This window comes from Solanum lycopersicum, chromosome 1 (genome assembly GCF_036512215.1).
Source record: "Solanum lycopersicum chromosome 1, SLM_r2.1".
Taxonomy (NCBI): domain Eukaryota; kingdom Viridiplantae; phylum Streptophyta; class Magnoliopsida; order Solanales; family Solanaceae; genus Solanum; species Solanum lycopersicum.
This window is the reverse complement of record NC_090800.1, coordinates 89,335,548-89,358,021: the sequence shown is the minus strand read 5'-3', so window position 1 is coordinate 89,358,021 and position 22,474 is coordinate 89,335,548. Positions and strand designations below refer to the sequence as shown.

The window sequence follows — 22,474 nt, the reverse complement described above, 5'->3', positions numbered from 1 at the left end:
ACTCAACTATCTACTAACCTTGTACCCTAATGCATAAACTCTAAATACTGAGTTTGTTTTGTCATTTTCATTAAGTTGTAGGCACAATAATTTAATATTAAACCATCAATTTGTAAACCTATTTTTGTAGTTATTGACTCCAAACTTAATCAACTTGCAAAAGGTGACCAATGGACTTAAGTATTAGGACAAGTCAAATTAATCATGTCATCATTAAATATATATCCTATTTCATCAAGAACCTACAAACACATCCATATCTGCTCATTTAGGACAAGATAAAACAATCGACCAACTAAAGTATAGAGCTTTTATGTTCAACTCACGTATCTTTTCGTTACACTCATTCGGTTACGCAACAGGCTAAGCCAGAAAGGAAGATAAACTGAGTTACTAAATTTTTTTTTTTTTCATGACCCTGGCAATTTGAGTCATATAATAGGTGTTTAGTGTAATTAATATTTTCATTAATTCACCCATTCCCTCCCCTTGTGCAAAACCCACAGTCAATTGCCCTAGCCCCCAAACCATATATGCAACAGAATTTTCAAACTCACAATCACAAACACACTTATGAAATTGTTAGATAAATTTCTATTGTCAACCCTAAAATCCATAGCCACCCAAAACATTGTTTCCCATTATCACAATCTTCAGCAACATAGAACCATAGTGAAAGTCCGTTTGAAATGGGTGAAAAACAGAGGTTTGGACCATATAATCGATGTGCAAACGGATCTTAAAGCGGCTTGTTTACTAAAAGACGCCATTGTGCGTTCACCAGTTGGGTATCTTACTGCTAAGTCGCTTGCTGATTCCCAAAAACTTCTTGGGCTTACAGTTCCTACACTTAGGTTTATTAGAAGATACCCAACTCTTTTTGAGGAGTTTCCTCACCCAAAGTACCAATCTTTGCCTTGTTTTAAGCTTACCCAGATTGCTAAAATTCTTCATGATCAAGAATTGAAGGTCTTTGAAGATAACCATGCTGATTTGGTTGAAAGGCTTTCCAAAGTACTTATGATGACAACCAACAGAATGGTAATTCTTTTTTTTTTTTCGATCATTTGGTTTGTTGCTAAAGAGCGAGCTTTTCTTGAAGATTTTTTTAGAAGGTACTAAGTATTCTATGAGAACTGTAGTAAGACGGCGTTTCTTGGGATTATTGCCAATTTTGAACGTAATTATACTTCTGTTAATGCATTTTACCCATCACGTATCCAATGTAGAGAAGCTAGTGGATTGTTATTAATTCGAAAATGCTTTGTATCAGATTGTGGTTTTGGTATATGGTAGTTGGTGGTGCAGAAAATTGGATCATTTTGGCTAAGTTGTAAAGACTTCCTGATGAAGCTTTTAAGTATCAAGATAAAATGCCATTTTTGTGAATTTCAATATACAGTTCCAGTACTGCTCGTTTTCTCTATGTGGAGCTGTTTTCTTCTCTCTCATTTATCAAATTTGACTTGAATATTTGCAGGTGGCGCTGCAATCATTGCATCCTTTAAAATGGGATTTAGGATTGCCTGATGATTTCGATAAGAGATTTCCAGATCATTTTAGAATAGTTAAGGGAACTAATGGGTTGGCTTGCTTAAAGCTTGTTCAGTGGCCAGATAAATATGCTGTGTCAGAGTTGCAAAAGATGAATGATGATAGCAGCCCTCCGACGGGGTATAGGGAATTTAAAAGGGGCAAAGCTGCATTAGAATTTCCCATGAGTTTCCCAAGGGGATATGGGGCACAGAAAAAGGTCAAGGCGTGGATGGATGAGTTTCAGAAGTTGCCTTACATCTCACCTTACGAGGATTCAAGGGGAATCGACCCTAATAGTGATCTTATGGAAAAGAGAGTAGTTGGGGTTTTACATGAGTTCTTGAGCTTGACACTATACAAGAAAACAAAGAGAAATTACTTGAGGAGCCTGAGAAAGGAATTATACCTTCCAGATAGATTTACTCGAATATTTACTAGGTATCCAGGAATATTTTACCTCTCTCTCAAGTGCAAGACAACGACTGTGGCATTGAGAGAAGGGTACCGTCGTGGAAGACTTGTAAATGCACATCCTCTGACACGCCACAGGGATAAGTTTCACCATGTTATGAGGACTGGGTTAATTTACCGAAGCAAAGGAGTGGACATTTTGCCGCAGCTGGACAACGTGCTTGATGAAGAAGAGAATGAATTGACTGAGGAAGAAGAGATTGAATTGACTGATGAATGCGATGGAACTTCTGATGCAGAGACAGCTAGTGATGAAGACTAGGATCCCCTCAACATAGGAATTTCTATAGAGAAAAAGCTCTTGAGGTACCTTGACTTATGGTATTATCTCTCTTGAGTTGTTGTGTTGGTGTTGATTGAACTGGATATTATATGTATATAAATGTCTATCTGTTATGTGAAAATGGAATTTCTACTTTAAGATCAGCATTGAAAATTGGCAACTCTTTTGGGTTCACTGATCAATCATTGTAGGTAGAAGGAAGTTTTTTCTTCTACATTACATATTACATAAAACATCTATCTAGAGGGTACAGTTATATTGCTGTTCATACAATGTGAGTTCCTCCATCCATTTTTAATTAGATAGCCGGAAGCTGGATGTGAAAAATATGATCTGGCACGGTAAATTTTGAGAATTGGTACAACAGAAGAAGTATATTTTAATTCTACAACATTGACAATTATAAACATATCATACAACGAAACAACAGAAAAGATGGTTATAGCAAATATCGATTTTTGATATAGAAATTAGTTAGCCATATCTTCCTAGTCTAAGTATATTACATAGAACATAAACATGGACCCAACCATTAAGGTGATATAACAGTTTTCTCGCCCATTTAATTGAATTTTTTAAATTAGTATGGTTTATGTTCTTTTTGTTGATATGTAACTCTCAGGCATAAGGTATTTCTTGTAACTGGATCCCATAATCCAAGATTGTCAGAGACATTGTTCTTACGTCTATTTAAGGAGGAAAATATGTCTGTTAGAATGTTGGACACTTTTTTTTTTTCGTTTCTCTCCTTTTTTCTCTGGGAAAAAGTCTTATTTGGGTTTCTTCTAAATTACAGGAACAAGCATTTTACGTGTAGTTGGTAGCCTATTAAGTGGATTAGGACGCAAAGATATCCCACATATCCAGAACAAGAAGTGGAACTGTTGACAATAAGTGATACTCTCTCTTGGTCTTGGAAAAAGTTTTAAGAGATCTACACCTTGTACTTTGTGGTATATACCAAGATAAATAAAATTCTTTATGCTTGTAACCTGGAGTGCGAGGCTTCAATGAGAACGTCTTTTGCTGTAATAGACAAAGGTTCAGGAAGGCAGTGGTGGCTGGAGATGCTTTGGCCATGTGAATGGCATGGATCAAGCTGCAAAAAAGATTAGGAATAGCAAAGATGGAAGGAGTGAGATATGTAGTAGGGGAGGGATGTGCTCTGTAAGGGAGAGTTCTTGACGGCTACAGGCAGTGAGTAACAGGGCATATGTATTAGTCTATTACTAGGAAACTTTCTGGCACCTTGATCAGCTTTCTCCCTCCATCTGCCCCCATTAATGTTAAACTAGGGATTTTTTTTTAATAGATAAGATCATCTGAAGAGTAGTTCTATGAGATTTTTGGTTTCTCTCTCTTGCCAAGGCTAAATGAAATGGTTCTCAATGAATGCATATTACCTATATCTGTGAGCTAGGGTACCTTTGTGTGAATTGGTATGATAATCCTTATTCTGATTGTATGAGCTTCTGGTCATATAAACCAGAAGGCAGCAACTCACTGAAAATGCCACCTTCTTGGTTGAGTTATCTTCTTGTGAAGGTTTCTGCTGTTATGATTTATGATCATATTTTTATTTGTGACTGTAAATTATACTTATCAGTGAACTAGGTATTCAAATGTTTGAAGTCACTGTTCTTGAATCATTTGATTAGAGTTTTAACTACCATATCTCCGCCTCTGCATTGTTACAACTGTTACACTGTCCTGCTTGGGCCAGACCAATATTAAATATTTTCTTGAAGCATATTAGATTATGTAAGATCATAAACTGTATCAAGGGGAGATCTTGAATTTTCTAAAGGGGACAACCAAATTTTGATTTCTTCTTTCTACATCCAGTGACTTTTTACAATGAAATGTTTAATACGAAACCCCTTACAAACCAAGAGCTCCCAGGGGTGTCTTCCCTTGCCCAGCCTCAAAATAGAAAATTAACATGGCTAACATAGCAAGTCTAGCATGCTTGATCTCAGCAACCTTTAATCTCTCAAGCTTCTCTGTGTCAGGGACGTAAACTCCATTGTTAAGTGTACCAGCTAATGCCAGAGGATCGAAGAATTTGCCACCGGGATAACCCTGTTCGCCTGTGAAGTTGGCGAAGTTCTCAGCAGTCTTGGACCATGGGGTGGCCCATTCTACAGACTGAGAGTCAGGGTCGAAGAAGTCGACCCATCTTTTGCTCTCAACCCACCCCATGAGGATAAGTTGTGTACCAAGAAGTGTGCCAAAAGAGAAAGGTGCAATAGCGCCAGGGTCAGCACCAGCCTCAAACCATGGAATGCCACTCCATGCTTGACCAACAAAGATGCCCAATACCGCAGCCATTGCCCATCTGCCATGAATGAGCTCAGCTTCTCTGTACCATTTCAAGAATGCAGGGTCCTTTCCTAGACCAAGTGGATCAAAACCATAGTCACCAGGTAGCCTGCAAGTTCAAATATAGTTATGCCTTTGCAAAAGAACGAAACAGGGGAAAGGAGCAGAGACGAGTCTAGATCAAGTTCAGGGTTCAATCTTTCTGCTCGAACCACATATACATGATCTGAAAAAATACATGAATTCTGAATCCTAGATTCATCTCTAGGGGATAGGTGTTGAGGGTTGGAGATATAAAGTGAACTTACGAGCCATCGAGCCACTCAGGGTCAACCAGATTGCCACCACCTCTTACAGCAGGAATCCAAGATTTCTTTGCAGCAGCAGCCAGCACAGTGAACCTCTTGGGAGTGGCAGCACCGCCAACTCTGGCAGCAAGGGGAGCAGCCAACAAGGCCTGACTTTTGTTGCCACCAGTCAAGAAAGAGGAGCTCAAACCATTCAGCACTGCAGCAGATGTTGTAGCCATGTTTGTTTTGTATATGTTTAAGAATGGAAATGATAGTAATATGCAAAGATATGGATGGTTGTTTCTTGTGTCTCTTCTATGAATGAAGTAGTGAGATATAAGTTTATAAGATCAAAAGGGGACCTTGTAAGGAGCCAAGTAGGATAAATGAAATCTGCAAATGATCTCTGGTGGATAGATTTCGGACCAATAAGGTGTTGAGTTACATCTCTGTCCCTTATTTGTACCATACACGTGGACACTCCCTTCTCCTTTAGTTTTGATTCTCTGTCTTAGTTGTTATTTCTGTACTCTATGCATACATGATCTGTAACCCCTCCCCCCCTCCCCCCCCACCCCCCAAAAAAAAAAACAACACAACTTCTGAAATCCTTTAACTACAGATTTTGCTGTTCTCTTTTGTGGCGGTAATTGTCGTTAAAAGGTTGTGTTGATTTTAAGATAGTATGGAGTATCATAGCTTTTACCAAGTTCTATGAAGCTAGACTACTAGTATTTGTAACAGTCAATAGTTTTTATAATTAGTGTCTATACATTTATGATACATCACTCATGATGACACTTGCAAGATGCAACCCATGAACTTGGAAGAATTAAGTTGTAAAAAATACAAGGGAGAAAAGGATGCGGTTTTATAACAAGTTAAATTGATAATCTTGAAAGATGGATTTTAACTAGTAGAATAGGACCATTTTAGACAAAAGCAATGGGAAATATCTCATTTGGGTTTGCGGCCCATATAGCAATTGAGAATAAGTGGTGCTGTTTAAGAGTTATTAGGTAGCCAAAAACCCATTTCCCGGGTAAAACCAAACAGAAAATAATGATCATCAATTCCCAAGAAAAGAAAAGACATGAACTTCTATCCACATCTTCAACTCAAATAATCTTTAAAAATTGTTAGAGAAGTTGTAGTTATGGCTGATTCTTTGTGCAAGTTCTTGGATGGTCGGTGCATAACAGGTTCTCAATTCTTTGCCACCTATTTTTCTGCCCAAAAACCCTTCCTTTTCCCAACTCTTGTCAGAAGAAAAAGAAGAAGAAAATCACTTCACATTGCTTTCTGCTCCACACCCATTTCCACAAATCTTGATGTTGTCTCTACCCATGGTATGTTTTCCCTTTTAAATTGCTTGAATCTTTCTCTTGTGTGATAAAAAATTGTTCTTTTACCAATTTGGTGGGGTTTTGATGTTTCTTTTTTGGGGTGTGGCAGAGCATTCTGATGGCACTTTACTGTTTCGGTTTGGGGACCCAAGAGAGATAGCGAAAGAGGATGAATTGGAGGAGCCCCTTTTGGATAGTGAGGAGGAATTTAGTGTGGTGAAGGTTTTAGATGGTGATAATGAGAGAGAAGTCATTGTCAAGAAAGTAGAGAGGGAAGCCAGGGGCGAGGCTGTGACTGTGGTCACTGATGCTGGTGTCTCTGAATCAGTAGTAATTGGCAATGGAAGGAATGATCTTGTCGAAGTAGAGACTGGATTGAGTAAAAATTTTCTTGGAGATTCTGCGGTTGAAATTGGTTCGTTTTCACCTGAAGGAATTCAAAATGAATCTGTAGCTGAAGTCGATATTGAGAATGCAGTACATGTTGAGGAGATTTTCGAAAAGAAAGATGATAGTGAAGCTTCAGTTCCACCACCACCAGAGAATTCTATTACTTCTTTGGAAGTTGAGGAAGAAATGATGGGTCAAACAAGTGATGAATCATTTGAAGAATTGGATGATGACAAATCACTTGTTTTAAGTTCACCTACAGCAATGCCTGTTTATTCTGACTTAGTAAACACTAAGGAAATTGAAGAATTTGAGGGAGAAGGTTCAAGTCAATTGACAGAGAATGATGGTGACAAGGATTGCTGTTATGATTCAACTCATTCGAAGGAAAATGGTGCTGCTTCTGCTGATATTGAGGCAGCGCACAATGATATTGAGATTGTACAACAGATAGAACAAATATCTGAAAATATTGGAAGTATATTGGAAGGGTCCACGGAGAGTGTTCCAGAAGGAATTAATCTGGGGAATGCCAAAACTGTTGCTGACGAAATTAGTCCAGAGAATGCTCCCGAGGGAATAAATCTGGGGAATACTGAAACTGTTGGTGACGAAATTAGTCCAGACAATGCTCCGGAGGGAATTAATCTGGGGAATACTGAAGCAGTTGTTGACGAAATAAGTTCAGACAATGCTCCTGAGGGAATTGATAAGGGGAATACTGAAACTGTTGTTGACGAAATTAGTTCAGACAATTCTCCTGAGGGAAATGATCAGGGGAATACTGAAACTGTTGTTGACGAAATTAGTCTAGAGAATTCTCTCGATGGAATTGATCTGGGGAATACTGAAACTGTTGTTGACGAAATTAGTCTAGAGAAGTCTCTCGATGGAATTGATCTGGGGAACACTGAAACTGTTGTTGACGAAATTAGTCTAGAGAATTCTCTCAATGGAATTGATCTGGGGAATACTGAAACTGTTGTTGACGAAATTAGTCTAGAGAATTCTCTCGATGGAATTGATCTGGGGAATACTGGAACTGTTGTTGACGAAATTAGTCTACAGAATTCTCTCGATGGAATTGATCTGGGGAATACTGAAACTGTTGTTGACGAAATTAATCTAGAGAATTCTCTCGATGGAATTGATCTGGGGAATACTGAAACTGTTGTTGACGAAATTAGTCTAAAGAATTCTCTCGATGGAATTGATCTGGGGAATACTGAAACTGTTGTTGAAGAAATTAGTTTAGAGAATTTTCTCGATGGAATTGATCTGGGGAATACTGAAACTGTTATTGACGAAATTAGTCTAGAGAATTCTCTCGATGGAATTGATCTGGGGAATACTGAAACTGTTGTTGACGAAATTAGTCTAGAGAATGCTCCTGATGGACTTGATCTGGGGAATTCTGAAACTTTTGTTGACAAAATTAGCCCAGAGAATGCTCTAGGGGGAATTAATCTGGGGAATACTGAAACTGTTGTTGATGAAATTAGTCCAGAGAATGTTGATATTAGGCATTTGTCTATGGATGCTGAAGACCAGAGTATCGAAGTCCTTAATTTTGAAAATGATGAACAAACCGAGCTGAGTAATTTGTCTGTAGATACAGAAGATCAGGCTTCCCGAAATAGTACCTTCAAGGATAGTGATGTGACTGAAGTAATGCCTGATTCTCCTAAGCTGGAGGCTGAACCAGTTTTTGATGAGGAAGTTGATCACAACATAATATCAGAGTCTAATGAAAGTGAAAGTCCATTGCCGGTGAGTTTTACCCACTTATCTTTAAGGTTATGTGTGTATCATTACAGTGCTCTGCTTGCTATTAATTATTGTCAATCAGATGAAGCCACCTAAGCAGATTATTTAGGTCTGTTGGTTAATAATTTGTGTATCAAATGTTAACTGGACGATGTTGTGATTGTCTATTAGAGAATAGGCATTTATTACAGAATAATGTATGTTGTGCAATAGGTGGCTATTCCCAAATTTAGAGCTATGTTCATATTTATTCTAGTTAGGGATGTAACATGCCCCTTTGCAAGATTCCTCTCTGAGTTTCGCAGACATAAGACTGATCCTCAAGCTCAACTAGATATGGTAAACCTGTTTTTAAATGCTACTACGGGTTTGTTGGCGTGCAGCATTTAGTGAGCTGGCTCTTTAAAACTTTATTATTCCTCCAGTACTGTGGTGATTTAAGAATCAAAAATGATATTTTGTCATGGCTGTTTCTTTCATCTTTAAGTTGGGAGTTCTCGTAGTTAATTAACGTAACACCTAGTTTTTTTTCTCAACATAATATTATACAAGATGGAATTGGAACTGTTAAGCACATTACTATATGATGTTATAGTGTCATATGTACAAAAGTATGATGGATATGTGTCATCAAAGAAGCTGCTATGGGGAAACACTTAAGCATCCCTCTTCTCTTTCATACAATCTAAAATAGCAATGGGTAGCTTTCCCTTCTTTCTCTAGTTTCCAACACAGTGGTCTGTTATTCTTTACCTTTGCTATTAGTACGAGAGTTGGGTGACTGTCAGGCTCAGTAGTTGGTCAAAACCTGGCTGCAAAAGCTTTTACTTCAGCTATTAACTTTCACTTGGATTGTTCTTTAGAACTTTTGGCTTCATCAACTAAGTGAATTCATCAGCAATTACCTGGTTCATATTTATCATATTTGATGCTCTCTTATTCACAGAGTAGTTATCCATCTTATGCTACTTTGACACTGATCACTGTCCTAAAGATTTGGTTATACTAACATATTGGTACTTGAAAGATTCCACGCGCACCTCTCCATATAGTTACATGCTTGAGTGTTTTGTTTGGGAGCAAAATGAACTGGTTCTTCCAGCACTTTATCCCAATCTATAATTAACTGCCATTTTTTTTAATCCCGATCTACACTTCTCTCAGTCAGATGAAAATTTGCCTAGCTTATCCTTGGAAGAAGAAAGAAAAGAAGATGTAGAAAACAATGAGATCATGGAAGTGTATGGTCATGAAGTGGTTGAGGATAAATCTTCAGAAGTCTTAGTCAGCAGGTAATCTTGCTAATATCTTGGACCTTACCGATTTCAGAATTACTGCAATTGTTTTATTTTTCTTGGACATAGAATGTATACATATTCTCTAAATTCTTTATATATATATGTTGCTAAACTTGTTAAAGATTGGTGATGTTAGAGTTTCTTTTTTTTACATTTTTCTTCAGTACTATACTGATGTAGAGAAACACACATGTTTAATCCCTTAACAAATAGGAGTAGTTTATTTTGGAAAAATTCTTCACCCAAACCCCCTTTTGAATACAAATTTTCTGCTCTTGATACATCTGACATCTTATGTCACATTTTCAACAGCAAGGAAGCTACGCCAGCAGCAGCAGAACTAATTCTATCTTCTGGTGCTACTTTATTGCAATATCCCTCCAAGGTATTTCAGATATGCCTTATAATTTTCAATTTTTGAAGTTAAAAGTTACCACTTAGTCATGAGGTTGAATTGAGTTTTATGGTATGTTTGCTATTAAGATGCACAAAAAAGGTAGTTCGGCTTTTTAATATATGTATATATACTCACAAGTTTTGAATTTCCAGATGAAATAAATGTTTATTCATTAAAAATTGAATGTGGAATATATGTCAGAAGATATTGATTGTTATTTTCTTGTAGCAAATAAAACATCTTGATTTATGAGTAAGAAATTCGAAAAACAATAAATAAACCAGGCGTTCGCAGGTGGACATGAAGCATATTTTATTGCTTGTGGGAAGTGGCTAGGGGTAGCCGATGCAGTTGGTTCCTGGTCATTGGAAGGTAAAACTTCTCCAACTCGTTTTCCTATCGTGCATGGCACCTGTATAGCCTTGAGTTTCAGTCTGGAATTCATGAATTAACTTCCATGGAATTTTAGAAGGTTAGAGGCACATAGTGATATTATCCAACTGAATGATGAGCAAGTCCAGAAGCATTTTAGTATATATCTATTTTAAGAGAATGTGCCTTTTATTACTCAGGGAGTGATCCAGGAGTATATGCCCAAGAACTCATGCAAAATAGTCAATCCATTGTTTCTCAGTGCGACAAGGATTCAATAAATGACCCTAAGCAAGTCCTTAATCTGAGCGTCTCAAAAACAGATTCCCCTGGATCTTCAACAGTCTTGATTGCTCATTTTGATGGAAAGGTATATTCATTACCAAATTAATATGTCTTATGCTACAAAACACCTCAATTATAGTACCTTCCTGAAACAGAAAGATGCTCTCATAGCTCACACATGCATATGAAAGAAGGATGTTCCCGTAGCTCACACATACCTATAAAAGCATCTCAGGTGCAAGAAGCTTCCCACATTCACACAGGGTTCGAGAAAGTGTCGCACCTCAAGGGGGTGCAATGTAGGCGGCCTACCCTGATACAAATAAAGGTATCATTGGCTGATTACACTGCTCGAACCCTTGAGCTATAAGTCACATGGAGACAGCTTTACTGATGCTCCAAGGCTCGCTTCCAGCTCACACACACCAATACATTTGTAAATTCATAATGGATTGAGATTTCAATAAATTAAGCTGGAGTCTCAATTTGAATTCTTTATGTTATCTTGCTCTTTCCTTTCTCATTCTTTTCATTCAAAAACTTGCTAAATGTTTTCATCTAAAAGATATCATTAGCATGTGTGTGCACTTAATAAAAATATAAGAGTAAACAGTATCAGGAAGTTATTACTGGTATACAGTGAGAATGTTTTTCTAAGATATAGATTGCTGACATGTTACTGGAATAATCTTCAATTCATCAATTTTCTTATACGCCAGAAAAGATCATAATAAATATTTACCAATGCTCACTCATGAACATACTTTGAAATGAAAATTTATCGTTAACAGGCTCTTCATGTGGCTAATATTGGCGACTCTGGATTTATCATAGTAAGGAATGGCAATGTTTATAGGAAGTCATCACCCATGCTTCATGAATTCAATTTGCCCATACAAATTGAGAAAGGCGATGATCCATATCAACTTCTGGAGGTATGTATGTGGACATGTTTAATGAGGCAATCCGTCTGAGAGATGTATCCAAGCTTGTATTCAGAAATTACTCCATTTCTTGTGTATTTCACCTTATGCTTCAGGAATACAAGATAGAGTTAGATGAGGGGGACATCATTGTTACTGCAACGGATGCACTTTTTGACAACTTATATGATCAAGAAATAGTATCAATCGCCTCAAGGTCACTGGAAGCCGACAAAAGTCCTCAGGTGCCTATGCTATTTTTGTTTACATTTTCTTATCTTACCTTCTATGAAGTGTTACTGCTCTTTTCTTATCTTGTGGTAGTTATCCGAAGGGTACAACTTCTTATAGACTCTCAGATACAGTTTAGGAGAACTCGTCCAAAATCCATCGTGTAATTTAATCACATTTCTAGTATGTAATGCAGTGGATCTTTTTTTCTTCCTTAGGAGATTGCGGAGATTTTGGCAACAAGAGTGCAACAAGTGGGTAGTTCTGCTTCGGGCAGAAGTCCATTTGCTGATGCAGCTCAAGCAGCCGGATATGTTGGGTATACTGGTGGCAAGCGCGATGATGTGGCTGCCATTGTATCAGTAGTTCAAAAGGTAATCGTGTCAAATAACAACTAGTAACACCGCGGTATATACATACATGTATATACCTAGTTCCACGTAAATTCTTTAATGTTTCCCTTCCACTTTGTAAGCAGTTTTTTGATGTCTCAAAGAAAGTAACTGTAACATCTATGTTGATGGGGTTCAGTAAGCTTCATTGAAATGTAAATTTATGGCATCTGATTCCTATTTCTACACCATCATGGCTGCTCTAGAATGATTCTAATTAATCATTATGTGTTCTTAACGAGATCCTTCCCAATCTTTTTTTTATAACTATGGTGTCAAGGTCAGCTTGCACATATCTGGACTATTCCACAAGCACATGTATCGGTACTACTGAATAATTCTGTCTATCAAGGCTTAGGTATTCAAAAGTTATATCTCGAATGTTATTATATGCAGTTCTTGAAATTTACTTTTAAAGTTCACTCAATTAAACCCTGAGGCATGCTTGTGATATGATTGGAATGTGAGTTGGATTGGTCCCAAAGAACCTCAAAGTCACACTTTTTGATATATTTGAACATCTTTTATTGACTATAGGGAGTAAGTTTATTCCCAAACCTGTGTGGACCAAATCATTTTTGGGATTAAAAATTATTCCCTCTCCTTGTAAAGGTATATATTTTTTTTAAAAAAATGAAATCTTTCTGCTGGAACTGCAAGCTAATGTTCTACACTCCAATTCCACACACAAACGTTATATATACCAAAAAGTTAATTTTCCATTTTTATTTACTCCCTTCGTCTTATTTTATATAATACTTTTTAGATTTTGAGATTCAAATAAATTAAATATTTTAAATTATTAATTATTATGATTTATAATATTTTTTATGTAATTGTATAAAATTTATTTTAAAAAATGCGATACAAATTTGATGGGGACCATGAAGGCATCACCAATCACGGGAGTAGCAACACAAAGAAATTAAGTAGCCACAACCCACTCACACATCACTTTTTATTTTTTTTTGTCACAAAATCAATCATAGCGATGACTGACTGTAAATATTTTTTTAAATCCAAAAGAACTTTATTCTGATTCAACAACCGGTCAATAAAAAAGCAGTACGTACAATATATATAACTCAAAGTGGACTTCACTTTGATTAATTAACAATTGTGAAAAAATTAATCAAAGTTACCAATCCTGCTCTTTGAAAGAGAAATATGCTGTTATCAGTAATAATTACTTTTTTCTTTCCAACTAATGTGCTTATAATTGCATAAGCACTTGGAGGGGGGACTCATAAATTATGTCACATCTTTTAACTTCAAAAAATTTCACAGTACAAATTCAAAATTTAAAATTCACATGCTCATGCAATTATGAAGTATAGTGAGTGGAAGTAGGCAAGATGTGACGTGTGGCATTTACTGAACACTAGAAAAGTTTAATTTTAAAAATGGCTGACCAAATTTGAAAATGCAATTTCAACTTTTCGCCGCATAATATCTGGCATCGTATAACAAAGAGAGTAGTCCCTCTCCTCATTCTCAATTTAAATATATTGAAAAAATAGTTTACTTCATAAACACAAAATTTAAAGGATCATACGAGTGACACGTTTTTAATTTAGAATCATAAGATGCAATTATTTTTCTTGTATCCAATAAAATTAAAATACTTAAATTGAAATAGATAAAGAAGTATTTGAAATCATTTTGAGGCAATTAAAGTGGGTCCCATTCATGTTTTATCATTTTTAAAAGACTGGGGTAAAGAAAGAAATGACAACGTGAGAACAGAATCCTCGGTAACAAAATAAAAATTCAAATAATCAACATTAATATTTACAATTGCGAACTTTTAAAACTTAAAAGTGTCCCACTCTATCCTTATCAAATGTAAAAGAAACTAGTCCAATTTAATGTAACTCCTATATTTCTTTGAAATTGAGCATGCATGGTGCATCAAATATCATCATAGTAGTATTTGCATGCCAAGGAATATTTGGTTGGTCTTTTTGAGGTGACAATTATCAAATAAAAGAAGTCATTCATTTTCTATTTATTATTAGGTAGCTGTCTCCAAATATTCCCTCCACTTTTACGCATGGATGATGATGCTTTTTAATCGTAACAAGCACTAGATCTCATGTCGTCAGAGTATTATTGGAAGGACACCAGAAAAAATTAGAAAAATTCAACAATGGTCAGTGAGTTATACTCCAATTAATTTGTTTATGTGTTTACTGGTACTTCATATGTGTGTCGGTCTAATAATAATCGTCAATTATTAATTTATATATATTATAAATTATTGAAATAATATAATTGTTTTTTAATTGCAGCTAGGGCGCTTGACTAATAAAATAGAAAGAGTTTTTCTCACTTGTTTGAAGCCATATAAGGTTTTCCTCAATCGGCAAATATCTGCGTTTTCTTGCTACAGATTCGTGAAAAGAACTAAGACCCGCTGTTATTTTCTAATTCCATTCCACGGTACATGATATTTGCCAATGAATGGAGTTGTAGTGTTTATACTCTACTTTATCAAAGTATGGTGATAGTAATTACTTGAATTTTCTAATCACAAAACTTTCTAACTATCTGGGCTTTAATCTTCTAGATTGGTGTAAAGATTTTGAATTTGTTCATAATGATCAAATTTGATCTGGTCTTGTTTTCACCTTTCCACTCATTCTTGTTACTATTTTCTTTTGATTTTCTGTTATTTAAATATTTATGATTCAATGAATGACTGATAAAGTATGCATTGATATTAATCTAATCCAATTAGAATGCTTGATACTTTATAATTGTACATAAATAGAGTATTAAAAATCATATTTATTCTTTCTATTTTTAACCATCTGAAAAATTCATCCTACGTTATTCCAGCAACAGAATTATAGCTATGTTAATACTTAAAAATATATATTAAATAATATATTTAATATTAACATTGAGAGCCTCGCTGCCAGACATACACAACAAAACAGAGGTTTTGGCCTTTTCAGCTCAAATTTAGGGATATACGGCGTTTCCTTTTCATTTTTAGCCGTTGCCCAAGTTCATTCGACTTCTTCCAACTTTTAGAGTCCGTTTGGTTCAACTTAAAAGCTGATCAAACTGACTTAAAAGTTGGTTTTTGACTTATTTGGCAGTTTGACAATACTCAAAATAATTTATTTTAAATTAAAAAAACTTATTTTAAGCCAAAAGCTAAAAGTTGGGGTAGGGGTGCTTTTTTCAGCTTATAAGCTGTTTTAAGTTGACCACATTTTTACCTTTTTGCCCTTAATATTTTTATACAATCTCCAAATTACCCACATAATCCTAACATCTCTTTCATGTGTGGATGATAGACAATTACTATTACTAATGAATGAAAAATAAAATAAATCTTAAATCTTTCAAGTAATCTATTTAAATTATATATTATTAAAATGTAAAGTAAGTTGCACATAAAACTTAAATAAAAATTTATGTTCCTCTTATTAATAATTTGTGATAATAAAGAAATATGTGAATGATAGACAATTATTATTACCTATGGATGAAACTAAAATAAAATCTTAAATCGTTCTTTAATCTATTCAAATTATATATCTTTAAAATCTATAATAAGTTTATATTCCTCTTATAAATAATTTGTGATGAGAAAGAAATATGTGAATGATAGTAAAATATAATTATTTATGGCTGTAAAATATAAATTAATTAACTTTTATTATGTTAACAACTTTTAAGGGTATTTCAGACAATTTGATTTAAAAAGCTGTTTATCAGCACTTATTTGCCAAACACACCAACAACTTTTTCTTTAACTTCAGCACTTTTATCCAAACGCATAAGTGCTTATTTTAAAAATAAATTTCAGCACTTTCAAAAATACTTTTTTAAAGCTATTTTTATTAAGCCTATCCAAACAGACCCTTAGTCAATTTTCTCTCCAAATTAAGAGTTTAATTGTGGGTCCCAAAATCAATAAAATCATATCCTTTGGGAGAGTAAATAAAAATAGGTTTACAGAATTGTATCGATAAAAAAATCAAACTCTCATCGAATATAAATTCAGATTACTAATCAATTAAACTACCTAAATTTTCTATACTGACATAATAATATCCCATTAGAGAACATTTTCTCCATTTTAAAGTTGTTGCTTTTATTAGTGGAGATCTAAATTCCTTTCATCATTTATCTTTACTTGTATGCGGACTACTTTAAAACAGAATAGTTATTTAATAATATTTGTTTAATTAAAAAAATATATCCATTATTTAATATCTAAAAAAAATTTAAAATATTAAATTTGATATATTTAAAAGGTAATATAATAAAATTATCTTTATTATATTATTTTGTACTATATAAAATAACACTCTTCACTTTCATGTTGTCATACTTATTCAAAAAATTAAAAACAAACAATTAACATGGAATAGAGATTATGTTTTTCCTCTATAAGTTTCAATTCTTTACTAAAGAAAAACACCCTCACAAAAGTCTTTGGAATTTTGGTATTCCATAACAATAATTTTGGTTATTAAACGTATTTACAAGTAGTGTAATTAGTTGAAATCTTAACGTATCGTAACCGTTACTGTCAAATTGATCCATCTCTTAAATTTGTTACGTGCCAAAATACTGTATCGAAATACTAAATCTTGTAGGCAAACGAATAGTTAGTGAAAAGTAGTCACGTAATTTAGCATATATTGTTTACAAGCAATTAAACGTCATAAAAAATGCAAAAAATAGAGTTCTCTATCCAGTGTATACTCCCTCTTTCAGTTTTATTTATCCACATTTACCTTAACATGACATATTAAAAATCAATTAATAAAATAATAAAAGCAAATTAGTAATAAAATATTTTTGAAGTTTTCAAATAAAATAAATTTATTTAAATTTAATAAATAAAAATAGACTAAAGCAATAAATATTAAAATAAAATTTACGGTAGAAAAGAAGACACATTAATTCAGTGTTCTCTACGCGTGACCTCTTCATGTTTATTTTCCGTCGATTTATTTATGTACCAGTCAATCGCATTTAACTTTTATTTCAAATGTTTTTACGTGGTTTTTATATTTTAAAGTGGTTAATGACTATAAATTATAATATTTTTTATATAATTTTTTAAATATATATATATCATATATCATATATAAATATATCATTTAACTTGATTCAATCGATGTTGTGTTTTCAAGTTTGAATACAAAGTAAAATAAATAACACCCACGTACTACGTAACATAATAATGTATTTTTGTTTAATTTTATAAATATTATTTCCAAAAACTTTTTCAATTTTTTTTAAAAATGATAGAAACCCGACCCAACCATTACCCTGCCCCATTCTCTTTTTACTCAATTTATACCCTCATTCCAACCTTTCTTCTCCATTCTGTAACCCCAAAATTGAAAAGTTGTGAAAATTTTCTCCATTCTTTTTTCTCCTGAAACTATGTCTACTTCCAAAATGAACTCATTTGCTCTATTTTGCCTTATTTCAATTTTGTTTTTTTCTTGTACAAGTGTAGAATCAGCCTCTCGTTCTGCCCCTGCTCCGGCAGTAGACTGCAATAACTTGGTATTGAACTTGGCTGACTGTTTATCTTTTGTTACCAATGGAAGTACAGAGAAGAAACCAGAAGGTACTTGCTGTTCAGGCCTTAAAATGGTATTGAAAACTGACGCTGAATGCCTTTGTGAGGGTTTTAAAAACAGTGCTCAGTTGGGTGTTGTTCTTAATGTCACTAAAGCTATGGCTCTTCCTGCTGCTTGCCATGTATCTGCTCCTTCTGTCAGCAACTGTGGATGTGAGTTTTTTTACTTGTAAATTCTTACTAATAACATTTACTTTGTTATTAAGACTTAAAAACAGTAATATTATTATGTAATTTGAAGATTTTAATTTTGTTTTTTATTTGTACAGTGAGTACTGACACTGGCGCGGCGCCTGGTACGTACAGATCTGGCGCTTAATAGTATTTTTAGTTCCTTATTTGACTGTGGTCTCTGTTTTGGATTAAATGTTTCATTTTCTTTACTTGTTTAAAATTGGTTTAAATATCATACTAATACATAAAGAAAATTATGAATGTGTATTGTCCCTAGATCTGAACCTATAGTTGAATACTGCAATCCACCTACCAAAAAAATACAAAGGATGGAAGAAAAGAATCTCATGAAATGTTCATTTTGTTTATTTCTTTAAAATTATATTACACACAATTATTGAATTGATTGAGCCAACCCGAACACCAAATTTTATAACATTTTGGGTGTGTAAATAGTGTTTGGTCTAACACCTTTCATCACACGAAATTCACTTTATTGAATATTTTAATATTATTTTATTATAAACATGGTATAAATGATATGTTTTCACTTAATTTCTTGTATATTTTATTATTTTTATAGAATATCTTTATAATATTAATTTTAGTTATAAAAGTTAGCTTTTTTTATAAATTATTTTTTCTATATATGACTTTTTTAAGAAATTAAATTTATGGTAATTTTACGATAAATTATAATTGGATATAACTATAATTAACCTTCACAAAAATTAAAAATACAAACATATAAATTATTAAATAAATAATACAATGTACTTAAAAATAACCGAAAATAATAAATACTCAACAAAGTAGCAATTCACATACATACAATTTATATAATGTTTAATTAAAACGCTATAATGAAATAATATCAAAGTATTCAATAAAGTGAAATTTGGTATTGGATTGGAGCTCCAAAATACTAAATTTTACACCAAAAAAGGATTTATTTGGTGTAAAATTAGGTGTTAAGTGGGAGATGGTCTTAGTTTGATCACTAAGTGGTCTTTCTTGTTCAAAAAAACAAAATAAACTTAGATAACAGAACTGATGTAATGTAATCAGTAGATTAATTTTATGATCATGCTTAACTAAGATATCCTGAATAACAAGATGTATCGCATGAGTGTAATTTCACAAGTCAGGTCTGGGAGGATGTGTCTTCAACCTTGGGAGACTGTTTCCAACAAGATCTTCTACCTGTCCTTATCTTCCTAAAAGTTTAGAAGCGCTCAGTGAACTTGTCTTGTCAAAAGTTTGATTACTATTTGCTCTTTTTTCTTGTGGGGATGTGTGTGATGTACCATTCTAATGTCACATACATTTTTTCTGAAGAAAGTGTGACATAGGTGATTAATGAGATTGGTGGTATCTTTATAAGGCTTTGGTCAATCTTTGCTTCCTCTTCTCGAGTTTTAGTTAGAGTCAGAATCTATTTCTCAACAAAACTGATTTCTGCTCTCATAAATATAATAATTGTGTTTATTTGCTGATACAGCTCTTTCTCCAATTGCTGGATCACCAACCATATCAGCAGTTGCTCCAGCCACAACCGCGGGTGTGAATGCGGTCACTCCAGTGCCAGCTCCAGGAACCTCCGATTCTACTACATTGGCAGCTCTATCCATTGGACAATTGGGTTTGACACTAGTGGTTGCAGTTTTCTGTTGGTTTTAGGATCATATTTTTGTGTTGGTTCTAATCACGCGTTTTCTGGGAGCACGCACAGATTTGTTGTTGTGATATTTGTCATTAAACTTTGCTTAGTTGGTGTACTCGAAATTTTATTTATAGAGTGGTAGGTAAATTTTGTGAGACCACGTAAATAGGGATCACTTTGTTTTCTGATAACGTTCTTATTTGGATGATATATTTTTTTTCTCAAATCTTATTACATTTGTTTTCGTTTATCATGCTCATTAGTTATTTACTTCATTCTGGCAAATTTTCTGTTAACTTGCCCTTTATATTTGTCAACGTGTTATGGTGAAAGTTTAGTCCCTTTTCCTTTTTGTGTTTGGTTATTATAAGGCTTTATAGTGAATTTTGGTACTTATTTAGCTTGCCTTTTTCATGTACTACTGAAAGTATACAGTTCCATTTTCTTTATTTACTACATTTTGAAGGTCTGGTAACTGTACGTTTTAGTAAAGTATATATGTGTATGATAATGTCAGTAATACTTTTTTCTTGTTTGGCCCTCCCCTGTGAAGGTCAAACGAGGCCTGCCTGTATTTGTTAGCAGGACCACCATTGCAGTATTAACTCTCTTGGATTCTAACGTGCTCAAATATTTACGTATAAAATTCTTCGACACATATTAATGTGTTAGAATCAAACAGCTGATAGAAAATAATTTCAATGTAAAGGCCTAATACATGATCGATAAAGTAATTTTGATAGACATTTGCTGTTCAAATTTGGAGAACTTTTACACATTTTCAAGTATACATTACATTTATAGAATTTATCACTTGAAATATAAGTCTCAATCAGTTGTAAAACCTTAGGCATGTTGCAGTTGAGATTATATTTATAATTCCAAACAAAAATATTATTTTAAGATTGAAAAGAGGCCTTGCTTAGCTATCAGTCAATGGAAGAATGAAGAGTTTAGAATTTGTGACAAATGCCTATAATAAAAAAATTACGGAAGCCATTTCATTTGCACAAACTTTTTTTGATTTAACATAAAGTAGTTGTAAACAAAGCCCATAAACTGCAGAAAACAGCCCATGAACAAGTGGTCTAATATGTAAACTGGACTCCTGTTAGTAACCACACAAAGCGAATGCACGTCGAATTATTTATTAAACGAATTGAGTTATGACTCACATTTATCGGATTTGATCTATTAAAATGTTTTTTTTTCTCCGTTGAGAATAATTGGAAACAATAAACCATAAAAATAAAAGTACAAAAAAATTGGTTTAAGTGGGACAAAGAAATCAGCATCAGTACTAGCATTGTTCACATGATGAGAGTTCAACAATTTTTGCACAACAGATCTTTTTGGTGAATGATGATAAAACCATAGGATTTAAAGCAGAACTCTACCTAAATAGAAGCCAAATGCCAAAAACAACTTTTTTTTTTATGTAATAAGTCTCTCTTTCACTCTTTCTTGTTCATGTAAATAAAAAACACAATGGCCATTTCTCTTCTTCAACAACTATTTATAGGCCAAAATTCAGCTCTTTTCACTTTTGATATGCTTTCCAACACACTCACTGGTGACAAGTGTCCCATCACTGTTACTCTTTTGCTATCCAAGTCTATGCTGAAAGATGTCACCCCTGCTCATTCAACAAAATATATAAAAGAAAAAACGATACATCGATACTTTAATTATATAAGCGTCCTATTACTTCTAAATAAATTTTGAACTGATATTATTACGTTATTTTAAAATTTGGCTACAATAACTGTGTCTGAATCCTACATAAATTAGAGTTGGCTATATTAATCTGTCACATCTATGTTGTATTTAAGATCATAATCAACAAATAACACGATATGACCTTTATTCTTACGTTTATGGTGTAAAAGAATTATTTCTGTTAAACTCTCTATCAAAAACAAAAAAATGTATTAAAACAATGTTCTAAATACCTTCCATCTTGGAGAGATGTTTCTTCACTTTACCAGCACAGCCTTGACAATGAAGTGACACTCTCATCACAACAACCTGCATAAATAAATAAATAAATAAATAAAATTTTCTTTTTCAATTCTAAGAATATTAAAACATCATATTATAAAATAAATGTGTACTAACCTGGAAGGAGTTATCTGAATAGGGTATTGAAGGAACAATTTTGCAACCATTTTCTTGATCTCTCTTAGGCATTGTCAAAACAGAGGAACCAGCAACAACATTTCTTGATCTCTTGCTTATAGGCATTGAACCAAGTGTACGAGGTACATCCCCTAACCTCGTACCCTTGTTAATTAATTTTGTATGTTCTTCCATCGACATTCTATGTCGCGGCGGCGCAGGCACGACAACTGACCTTGAATCACAACTCAAACACACTGCAGTTGAGAATTGAGGATGGCACATAAATCCTCTCATTTTCTTGTATCCTCCTAATTTCTTGTAGTTCATTTTTCGTTTTACTATTTTCTTGTACTATCTAAAAGATAGTAAAAAAATGAAGTTATAAAGGAAATGCTACTCTTAATGACTTTAGCAACCGGTGGGGCTTGCTAGTGGCAGAGTAGTATACTCCACACTATTTCTACAATAAATTTCCATCTTATATTAGTGTGTAATTTATTATAGCAAGTTAGTTAGAGAACTATATTTATTAGGGTGTCATCAAATGTTTATTACTCCCTATCTTTGGATACCAATGGGAAAAAATAATTCTC

The 22,474-nt window shown here is 33.8% G+C and overlaps 5 protein-coding genes and 1 long non-coding RNA gene across 7 annotated transcripts; 4 read left to right on the top strand and 2 right to left on the bottom strand.

Annotated features, from left to right (window-relative positions):
• The first annotated feature begins 209 nt into the window (after positions 1-209).
• LOC101251628 (protein WHAT'S THIS FACTOR 9, mitochondrial) lies at positions 210-3,631 on the top strand. The gene is made up of 3 exons (XM_004230601.5): positions 210-1,041; positions 1,481-2,313; positions 3,087-3,631. The coding sequence occupies exons 1-2, from the start codon at positions 574-576 to the stop codon at positions 2,267-2,269; spliced, it is 1,257 nt and encodes a 418-aa protein (XP_004230649.1). The 5' UTR covers positions 210-573; the 3' UTR covers positions 2,270-2,313; positions 3,087-3,631.
• Positions 3,632-4,087: 456 nt separating this feature from the next.
• On the bottom strand, positions 4,088-5,218 carry CAB-10A (Chlorophyll a-b binding protein CP24 10A, chloroplastic). The gene is made up of 2 exons (NM_001309395.1): positions 4,921-5,218; positions 4,088-4,721 (listed from the first exon to the last, which is right to left on the bottom strand). Exons 1-2 carry the CDS (start codon positions 5,139-5,141, stop codon positions 4,172-4,174), a joined length of 771 nt encoding a protein of 256 aa, NP_001296324.1. The 5' UTR covers positions 5,142-5,218; the 3' UTR covers positions 4,088-4,171.
• A 210-nt stretch (positions 5,219-5,428) lies between these two features.
• LOC101266075 (probable protein phosphatase 2C 62) lies at positions 5,429-12,544 on the top strand. 2 transcript variants are annotated; one of them, XM_004230484.5, is made up of 9 exons: positions 5,429-6,251; positions 6,358-8,408; positions 9,570-9,697; positions 10,016-10,088; positions 10,385-10,472; positions 10,673-10,842; positions 11,549-11,692; positions 11,797-11,925; positions 12,130-12,544. In XM_004230484.5, exons 1-9 carry the CDS (start codon positions 6,059-6,061, stop codon positions 12,307-12,309), a joined length of 3,156 nt encoding a protein of 1,051 aa, XP_004230532.1. In that variant the 5' UTR covers positions 5,429-6,058; the 3' UTR covers positions 12,310-12,544. The 2 variants fall into 2 exon arrangements, with proteins under 2 accessions (XP_004230532.1, XP_025883759.1); XM_026027974.2 differs by lacking the exons at positions 11,549-11,692; positions 11,797-11,925; positions 12,130-12,544 and having other exon boundaries at positions 5,545-6,251; positions 10,385-10,572; positions 10,673-10,808.
• A 1,586-nt stretch (positions 12,545-14,130) lies between these two features.
• LOC138340771 (uncharacterized) lies at positions 14,131-14,830 on the top strand. The gene is made up of 2 exons (XR_011213604.1): positions 14,131-14,455; positions 14,595-14,830. It is a non-coding gene; the product is annotated as an uncharacterized lncRNA (long non-coding RNA).
• Positions 14,831-17,665: 2,835 nt separating this feature from the next.
• LOC101244718 (non-specific lipid-transfer protein) lies at positions 17,666-20,010 on the top strand. The gene is made up of 3 exons (NM_001346435.1): positions 17,666-18,076; positions 18,193-18,219; positions 19,599-20,010. Exons 1-3 carry the CDS (start codon positions 17,722-17,724, stop codon positions 19,775-19,777), a joined length of 561 nt encoding a protein of 186 aa, NP_001333364.1. The 5' UTR covers positions 17,666-17,721; the 3' UTR covers positions 19,778-20,010.
• Positions 20,011-21,029: 1,019 nt separating this feature from the next.
• On the bottom strand, positions 21,030-22,369 carry LOC101246479 (protein SODIUM POTASSIUM ROOT DEFECTIVE 3-like). Its single transcript, XM_004230593.5, has 3 exons — positions 21,879-22,369; positions 21,713-21,788; positions 21,030-21,396 (listed from the first exon to the last, which is right to left on the bottom strand). The coding sequence occupies exons 1-3, from the start codon at positions 22,206-22,208 to the stop codon at positions 21,266-21,268; spliced, it is 537 nt and encodes a 178-aa protein (XP_004230641.1). The 5' UTR covers positions 22,209-22,369; the 3' UTR covers positions 21,030-21,265.
• Between the last annotated feature and the right edge of the window lie 105 nt (positions 22,370-22,474).

Excerpts from the sequence above, each read along its gene's own strand:
- LOC101266075 (XM_004230484.5), top strand. The coding sequence starts at position 6,059 with ATGGCTGATTCTTTGTGCAAGTTCTTGGATGGTCGGTGCATAACAGGT. Across the intron at positions 6,252-6,357 it reads TGATGTTGTCTCTACCCATG|AGCATTCTGATGGCACTTTA; the intron begins GTATGTTTTCCC and ends GGGGTGTGGCAG. Across the intron at positions 9,698-10,015 it reads TCAGAAGTCTTAGTCAGCAG|CAAGGAAGCTACGCCAGCAG; the intron begins GTAATCTTGCTA and ends CATTTTCAACAG.
- LOC101246479 (XM_004230593.5), bottom strand. The coding sequence starts at position 22,208 with ATGAACTACAAGAAATTAGGAGGATACAAGAAAATGAGAGGATTTATG. Across the intron at positions 21,789-21,878 it reads ATTCAGATAACTCCTTCCAG|GTTGTTGTGATGAGAGTGTC; the intron begins GTTAGTACACAT and ends TTATTTATGCAG. Across the intron at positions 21,397-21,712 it reads ACATCTCTCCAAGATGGAAG|GGGTGACATCTTTCAGCATA; the intron begins GTATTTAGAACA and ends TTGAATGAGCAG.
- CAB-10A (NM_001309395.1), bottom strand. The coding sequence starts at position 5,141 with ATGGCTACAACATCTGCTGCAGTGCTGAATGGTTTGAGCTCCTCTTTC. Across the intron at positions 4,722-4,920 it reads CCTGAGTGGCTCGATGGCTC|GCTACCTGGTGACTATGGTT; the intron begins GTAAGTTCACTT and ends TTGAACTTGCAG.
- LOC101251628 (XM_004230601.5), top strand. The coding sequence starts at position 574 with ATGAAATTGTTAGATAAATTTCTATTGTCAACCCTAAAATCCATAGCC. Across the intron at positions 1,042-1,480 it reads TGATGACAACCAACAGAATG|GTGGCGCTGCAATCATTGCA; the intron begins GTAATTCTTTTT and ends GAATATTTGCAG.
- LOC101244718 (NM_001346435.1), top strand. The coding sequence starts at position 17,722 with ATGTCTACTTCCAAAATGAACTCATTTGCTCTATTTTGCCTTATTTCA. Across the intron at positions 18,077-18,192 it reads TTCTGTCAGCAACTGTGGAT|TGAGTACTGACACTGGCGCG; the intron begins GTGAGTTTTTTT and ends TTATTTGTACAG. Across the intron at positions 18,220-19,598 it reads TGACACTGGCGCGGCGCCTG|CTCTTTCTCCAATTGCTGGA; the intron begins GTACGTACAGAT and ends TTGCTGATACAG.